This window comes from Squalius cephalus (genome assembly GCF_949319135.1).
Source record: "Squalius cephalus genome assembly, chromosome: 7".
Lineage (NCBI taxonomy): Eukaryota > Metazoa > Chordata > Actinopteri > Cypriniformes > Leuciscidae > Squalius > Squalius cephalus.
Genome location: NC_137128.1, coordinates 29,267,372 through 29,275,555, shown reverse-complemented (window position 1 = coordinate 29,275,555; position 8,184 = coordinate 29,267,372). Strand labels below are relative to the sequence as shown.

At 40.4% G+C, this 8,184-nt stretch overlaps 1 protein-coding gene across 1 annotated transcript; it reads right to left on the bottom strand.

Moving 5' to 3' along the window:
- Nucleotides 1-6,623: 6,623 nt before the first annotated feature.
- On the bottom strand, nucleotides 6,624-7,915 carry ptf1a (pancreas associated transcription factor 1a). The gene is made up of 2 exons (XM_079877158.1): nucleotides 7,239-7,915; nucleotides 6,624-7,131 (listed from the first exon to the last, which is right to left on the bottom strand). Exons 1-2 carry the CDS (start codon nucleotides 7,831-7,833, stop codon nucleotides 6,929-6,931), a joined length of 798 nt encoding a protein of 265 aa, XP_079733284.1. The 5' UTR covers nucleotides 7,834-7,915; the 3' UTR covers nucleotides 6,624-6,928.
- Between the last annotated feature and the right edge of the window lie 269 nt (nucleotides 7,916-8,184).

The following is an 8,184-nucleotide window of genomic DNA, read 5'->3' as shown; positions in this document are numbered from 1 at the left end:
TGGTGATGGCTGGTGTGTTGGATTCCAGCAGAGTTTCACCATAGAGGGTTAATGGGAGTCTGGCCTGGAAGCTTTCCCAGCTCTGGCCCAAGGCCATTTCAGCCAATCACTCTAAACTTATGGACAAGTCGAACTGAGCTGCTGTTTTACGCTTTTGCTTCTCTGCCACAGCTATAAGTTCATTCAAAGCTCTAAGATAATTGAAGAACAGATAATCGAAGCTTTTTTAAGGTAATGGGGTTGAAAAAAAGTTAAATTATTTGATCAATTAAAATGAATAAAACATAAAAATAATACACTTTTATAATAATAGTATAGTCCCCACTTAATATATTCTCATATGTTTTTTTTTTTAGTTGCAGAGAAATCGTTTATTAATGTCATAAAGCTGGACATCTTTACTCTAAATATACTATTTTGTGTATGTGTGTGTGTGTGTTACTCTGCATTTGTGTTGCAAATACCTCCCCGCTGAGAAATGCTTATAATAGGAGAAATCAGTTGGACAGCAGTGAGGTTCATGCCAGCGAACAACTGAAAGGTCTGTTTTCATAGATTCCCTTTTGTGAATATTACAACGAGACCTGGTGAAAAATGATGCATGCTTTTACACTTTAGAAACCTGGCAACTAGGGGAAAAACCCTCTCAAGTCCATCCTGTCGAACAAAGGGCGGTCGACGCATTGAGCTAAGATGCAGCGAGTTCTGCGTCCCAGGCACATGACGTGCATCATGGAAACATATTGTATCGAAATCGTTTGTGGGAGAATACCGGGGATGAAAAAGAATGGGGCGCTTTGATCCGCGCCCTGGGGTCCCGAGCTCCCCGAGTGCGCGCAGACTGACTGCAAGGCCTTATTCACTTTCAGATAGACACACTTACAAATGCCAGTGAATGAAATTTGCATATTTGTAATTTATCACATTTTAGCCGACTTTTCTGTCTCTTTGCGGAAGGTAGAAGTCTGAATAAAAAAGTGGATCAATTATCAACGCGAAACTGTTCCCTTCTCATATGCAGAAGGCTGCGGTTTGGAAATGAGGAAAGAAAAAAAATATCAAAAGTAGGCTATGTTTTAAAAATCGTCTTTTCTTTTTCTCTCTCTCATTTTTGTCACATCATGGAAAAAAAATTGCATATGCCAGCCAGAGTGCGATTAATGGGGCTACATTGAACCACTTAAAGGAAGTCAGAAAGTTGGGGAGTCTTAAATACCTTATAAGCAAAGTTTTTTTTAATTATTATATTTGTGAAATATAAATCTACAATAAATTGGCAATACGGCGATCGGCGTGCTGTTGCTATGCTATGATAACGGGACTGTTTATGAGCGTCTATTTAGCAGCACACTGACTAACCTTGTTGGAAACACTACTGGAAAATTACGCCACGAAAATTTCTAACAAAAAGAAATTACATAATTTGCACGTCGGCCTAAAATTATTTATGGGAATTCATAAACTAAAACTCTCTATTAAAGCCCTCTTGAAAGCCACGTTGCATGCCTTGCGATAGGCATATTAACATATGCATGTTGTTCTGGGTTTTCTAAGCCCTCATTCCTTGAAGAACTTTCAGAATATGTGCATTCCCTTGCCATGGGTTCAAACAAAGCAAAATGCATTAATAAAAATATGGGATCCAGGCATTTGAATGAATTGACAGGCAGGGTCTGGATATCTTAGCACTGACACAAAACCGCATACGGTAACTACATGCCTGCCTTGAAATACGAGAGTTTGAATAAAGGAGCAGTAATATTTCATATGGGGCACGCAAAAGCTGGATACAATGCCTCTCATATTAAGAACAATATTCAGTCAATTCTGTGGCGAACAAAGATCATAGCAAGACGTCTTTGAGGCTAATTCAGTCAAAGGCACATTTTGGCTTCCCCCGCGGTAAGGTCAGTGTCGTTGTGTATGGTCCACCAAGGGTGGTATGGGGTTCCACGGCCAAGCAAAGCCAGCTGTCCCTGGTGTAGGGCGACCAATCTGAATTGTTATTCTAAAGCACCAGAGATACTATTGTGGCTAATCGTGAACCCTGTGTTATGAGTTTAAAGTTCAAAGATTTTTTTTTTCTTCTTCTTTGCCTATAGTTTACCACAACTATTTTTATATTTTACGCACAATGCAAGTTTTGTACGGTCAGCTATGGCTTCTAAAGTAACGATTTAACTTTTTTTAAAATCCAGATTGTCTTGAAGTTTGCTTTGACCGTGACTTGGAAAAACCAATACATTTCGATTAATTGCTGTAATCGGTCGATTAACCATGATGTCATCATTTACTAAACTAATAATTACAAATGGCGGTAATCATCATCATGATCATCTTATAATCATTAATTTTAAGAGATGTCATGACTGAGGTTATATAATGTGTTTTTAACTTTCAGGTTGGGTTTAAATCTTAACTTTGAACAGATGTGCTTTATAACGCTGATCACAAGATAGATAAAAACATAATTTAGCCTGCATAATAATTGCACTAATAAAATAGGATTTCACATATTTTAGTGACCTATTATTATTTATTGAGGAAAAAGCAATGCACTTTCATAACAACATATTCAAAAACAAAATTCTAAATATGCACATTAAATGCATGCAGAAAGGCTCATAGATAAAAGTAACTTAAAATATGGAGGAAAGTCTTGTGCTGAAAGTCTTTTTCCTTAATTCAAGCTTTGGGGTGAAGAGAGGGAGGCCACATTCAGACGAGCAAAACTCTGCCAGCTTCCCACTTTGCTCTTGTTAGGAGGGCATCCCGTGCGCAAAAACCCAGCTTGCCTTGGTGATGTTTTATTTTCCATGGACCAATGTCATGGCATAACAGTATTTTTTCTGGAGGTAACTGGCGTCTTTTGTTACAAAAGAAAACGAGGAGCTGCCTATGGGGGTCATTCTCTCCTTTTATGCTCAATTGACCAATATTTTTTTCTTTAAAAATCCTGCACGCGTGCGCGCTTTTGTGCACTTGTTTCCCCGGATCCTGTTTGGCTCCTAAGAAGTTAAATGATTCGCAATAGACACCGGTTGCTGTGTCGAGGGTTTCGTCAGTACAAAGGCTGCTGCTTTCGCACCATATGCTTAATGGACACAGCCGTAAAGGCCATAATAAAGGTAAAACGTGGTCTTTTAAAAGTTGGAAAGGTTCCCTTTATTTGATTTAGATGGAGCAGACTACGTGCGCACAAACCAAAGCGCGCCCGGGCATTGACTCGCTCTTTCTTTTCTGAGGCACTGCAGCCACCACGTAGTGTTTCATTACAACATAAGCTTTTCATCACCCGGCTTTGTTCTGAATGAAAGTAATGCTGTGAATTAAAGAAATGACAATATTTTCTATCAGCTTGAAGGTCCAAGAGAAGGGCTCTCAAGCTTGGCAAAAATCAGGCACATCATTCATCATGTCACCCCGCACCTGTGGTCCTGGCATTCAAATTATACAAACCTATTCTTATTAACCTTAATTATTCAAAAACGACACAATGGCTGAAATAGAGCAGGTTGAAGTCTGTTTATTGGTCGTAAATGTCTCTCTGAAGATCTCCAAGGCTCTTTGTTAGTCCCGCGCGGAGACCGCTCTTCTCCTTTCAGACATGAGTAGCCTTGGACTTTTCAGTTTTCAATCGTAACATCTGCTTAATCGTACGGGTCAAAATATGGAGACACCAAACATATGCAATGGAGGATTTGTTAAATCCGGGTAATGAGTTATTAACAAGACAAAACAATGGAGCAGGATGGTGAGGGCCTTATGTTAACGGAGTCACTTTACGAAGCACCTCGTATTACCCTTCCCTCTAAACGGAACGCCAGGTGATGGCGAGGCAATCAATGTCCTTGGGAGGCTGCGCTCCGGTCCTTTTTTCTGCACGTGAAAAATTGGTGGACATAAATTTAATGGCTTGATCAAGTCAGCGCAATGCGTCTATTGCCTGTGGACTTGGAGGACAAAACAATGCTGTTGGCTGGCTCGTGTTGGCGCCCTAAATCCGGGTGGATCATTGAAAATGTGTTTTATTATAACACACGTCATGCTTTACTGTTCCCATATTGTGTCAAGACAAAGGCTAATGGTACATTAAAGACAAGAAAACCATGCCAACACGTCTTGGAGACGTTGTAGACGGAGACGGGCCTCCCTCTTTGCTTGTTTTAAGCAGCTGCTGTCCAGGACCCAGGCGCACAAAAAGAACAAGTTTGAAATACCAGGTGCATCGAAGAGAAACTCGACAGGGACGGATATATTAAAGCTCAGAACACAGTCCTAGCAATAAAGATATCATGGCAATTATCTGCAGACTCAGCACCGTGTAAAACCAGGGGCGCCTGGACAGCCTGTACTTTGAGAAAAAAAAAAAAAAAGAGAGAGAGAGAGAGAGAAAAAAGTCCCCCTTTCCCGGGGTGCATGATGAGCCTGGCTTTCTCAAGCACCTGTTAGCCTGTACCATCCCGAGGTAATATTTCTGGACAAATAATTAGTGATATATTTGTTGTATTGAGGATTACGCTGTACCCCCCCAGATGCGACTTGGACATGTGGGATTTAGTAGGCTTTAAAGAGTTTGGGTATCGGGGAATCAACTGGTGTTTGTTCAAGCTGGCAGCTGGCACCCCGATGCCACTGTTGCCATGCACTAATGAAAATGGGCTGGACTCGAAGATTTTCAGTCTTATCCTCCATATTTTTTGCAGGCGATAATCCGAATATGAGCAGATTTAAAGCTTATGAGAATCTTGATAGGCGTTGTTCCCAGCTTAGTGCGCATCTTAAGATTGTTGACACTGATAGTTATAAACCGTGCGTAATCGTTTCACTTTCTTTAATAATAATAGGTGTGGACTATATGGGGCTCATAACTGATGACGGCGATTGTACATTTAGCCTATTTTTCTAAAATTTCACTGCGCAAAATCTGTCTGCTTTAACGCACACAGGAAAAGAAAGGAAAAAAGAGTGCAAAAGAGTGTTTTTTGTTCACATTTTTAGTCAGTTGTCTGTATATAATTAAGCAAATCTACACGACTGACCAAACTGCGCAAAGCCTACATGAAATCGCCCTGCTACCCACCGGCATCCACAATCGCAGACTTTGCAATAGAGCCTGTGGGACGTTGGAACACATAATAACGGGTATAAACCTTACAAGCAATAAACGGTCGCCTTTTAAGCTTTGCCAAGCCAAAACCCCAAAGTAACCAAATAGAAACCTGAAAAGATCCAGTGCTTCAGCCTTTTTGTTCCGCTCCATCGGCGCTCTTCTAAAAGATGCTTTAAGGGTTTTGTACTATGCCTGTTTAGAACAACTCCTTTCACTAGTATAGGATGACAAAATACAATGATAGCCGCATTTTTTTGGTCTCTGTCTTCCCTTAATCAAATTGAAATTTTACCACGGGCAAATAGTTCGCCATAAAATTGCCATAAGACGTTTGGGGTCCTTTATCTTAGTTAAGTCTGACTTGCTAACATTTGACTTTCTAATGAGCATAATGGGATTACATGGTTTTAGTCCTGCGCCCTGGATAGCAGAAATCAACGCGTTTAATGAGGCGCTAACACATGGAAAGGTTGGATTATGTCCATCAGTTTAGATTTAATTTAATTCATTAGGAAAGTTCCCAATAGAATTTGAGGATTATTGTTGACACTAATTAAATAGTCATCTCCATCTTCAATAAACTTACATAACTAAATAGGGAAGTAAATGCATTAGTAACCGCAAAGCATTAGTTAACGACAGCAAAAATGTAATTATGCTTCCACTTATTGTATGATAGCATACTCTGCGCACGCCGTGTATTAATGAAATGACATATAGAACAAACAAGAACAGACATTATAATGTAAACAAATGAGATTTTAAATGATAGTATTAAATAAATACCTGTGATTCCAGTCAGTCCATCCAAGATATTAGCCTCCAAGAGCTCTTCATGAGTTTACATTGGACATGTGTTTGGGCTACCTCTTAATAACTGCGAGAGCTGACGTAGAGACAACTGGGTACATAGAACACGAGTGGATACCACGGGAAAATTTTGCCTCTGAGCACCTGCAGTGTACCCAGGCCAACTGCCCAAGGCAAAGGAAACGTCATGCCTCTTTTAGCAATTTGGACCCACACTTTAAAACATACTCGTTCCTCTCCTGTTTAGTTATTTATTTATTTTTCACCCAAACTGTCAGCGTCACAGCGAGGGTCCGTCAGATTTCCATAATGATAAATAGTGACATCTTTCAGCTGTTGTTGCACACCATATCCAAGGCTTCACACCTCACGTTAAAGTATCTATTCAGAAACCACGTTTTAGTTACAGTTAATCGCACGATTTTACTCTGGCCTCTTCATTGTTGCAGAATAACAGATGACCTGTCTACAAGATATATCATCATATATGCCTACTCTGTTGACATTATCATATTGTAAAAATAGAATTATATAGTACGCCAAAGGATGCATGTTTGTCTAAATTATTTCATTTTGATATTTTAAACTGATGTTAAGCCTTGAGCAAAAAAACACTATATATTTTGGGGGTCCATTTAATGGTAGGAATTGTTTATATATAGGGATATTGGGACATTGAATGATTCAAACAAATGCGCGTGGGATATCAGACAAATTTATTGAGTCATATCAATATAAATATAGGCAAATATTTTTCGTGTTTCGTTTGTATAAAAATATGTTTTGTTTGACATAAAATCAGTATTAAGTTAGAAAAATATATTACAGCAGAATTAAAGCAATTAAATACAACACAAAATGATTGCCAGTGGCCTTATGTTCAATTCAGACTAAAAAGCTGAAAAACGGATAGTCACAATAATATATTACAAATAAACTAAATAAATGGATATATCCATACAATTCAATTACACAATGTGTATACAGGATAATAACGGCACTGCCTTAGGAAATACAGTTAAAGGGGGGTTCATTCTCGATGTTGTTTATGGATGATTTCAAGTGCAACTTTCGTGGGTCCTCTGGTGTCCAGACCTTCGCTGTTCTAATGATGTTCTGGTCTTTTAACTGCTTCTCATCAGTCCATGAAAGAGAGTGTCCGGCGAGAGGAGGCAACCCGTAGTCTGGGTCATTTGGAGATGGGGATCCTAGAAAAAAAAGATAAGAGTTGTTTAAATAATGATGATAACAACAACATTAATACAAATAATAGTAATAATAATTAATAATAATAATAATAAAATAATACACATACTTGTTCCTCTGTGGCAAATTATGACTTTTTTAGGCTGGTTTAAAGTATCACTGTGTGGGTTCCGGATCGGCATGTCGGACTGCACAAGTTCTGCAAGGAAGTTTATGTAGCCGATTGCCAGACGTAAAGTGTCAACTTTTGAAAGTCTCTTCTCGTATGGTAGGGTAGGGATGTGAGATCGCAGTCCCTCGAACGCATCGTTAATGGACTGCATCCTCCGTCGCTCCCGGACATTAGCAGCTTGACGCAACTGTTGCATCTCCGCTTCGGATCTCAAGCGCCTCCGCCTCTTCAGTAACAGCCCGTCTCTGTGAGGGGACAGCTCCGAGGTGCTGTCAGCGCATCCGTACGAGAAAGTCGAAGACGACGAGGAAAAGGAGAAGTTGCCAACGTCACAGTAGTCTCCGTCCTGCGCTATCCGACTGTCCTTATAATATTCTTGGATTTGACTGGTGAGGAAATTAACGTCCTCGTCCAAAAAGTCGTCTGTGTCCAAGTGATCTCTCGACGAGTGGTCCGTGAAGAAGTCATCGTCGTCGAAATAAGGGGAGGAGAAGGAGTCTAAGCCTGTGAATGGATCCAACACAGTGTCCATTTTTTTGTGCTGTGTTGGTGTTGCCCAGTAACAACAATCGCCGACTTTTCGAGCTTTCCTCTTGATGCTCAAGAGTTGGTTCGGTTTGAAAGGCGGCACGCGAGGACTCTTATAACTACATCCATAGTCGCGTGCCATTGACCGTAAACGCCAGCCAATCAGCGCAAAGCATCCCCAGCGTCCGCAGCCGATGCAGCTCACCTTAGGATAAGGCATGTTAACAGGCCACCCCCCTCAGTACACGCCCCCTGAGCCCAAAACACCGAGACAGGACATGCTCCTAAATTGTCAACAAAGCGCCTGCCTATATTGACAACTGTATCAGAAATAATCTCTCCGTCAGTGTCCCAG

Coding starts and splice junctions, on each gene's coding strand:
- ptf1a (XM_079877158.1), bottom strand. CDS start 7,833: ATGGACACTGTGTTGGATCCATTCACAGGCTTAGACTCCTTCTCCTCC. Junction 7,132..7,238: donor AATTTGCCACAGAGGAACAA/GTATGTGTATTA, acceptor TTTTTTTTCTAG/GATCCCCATCTCCAAATGAC.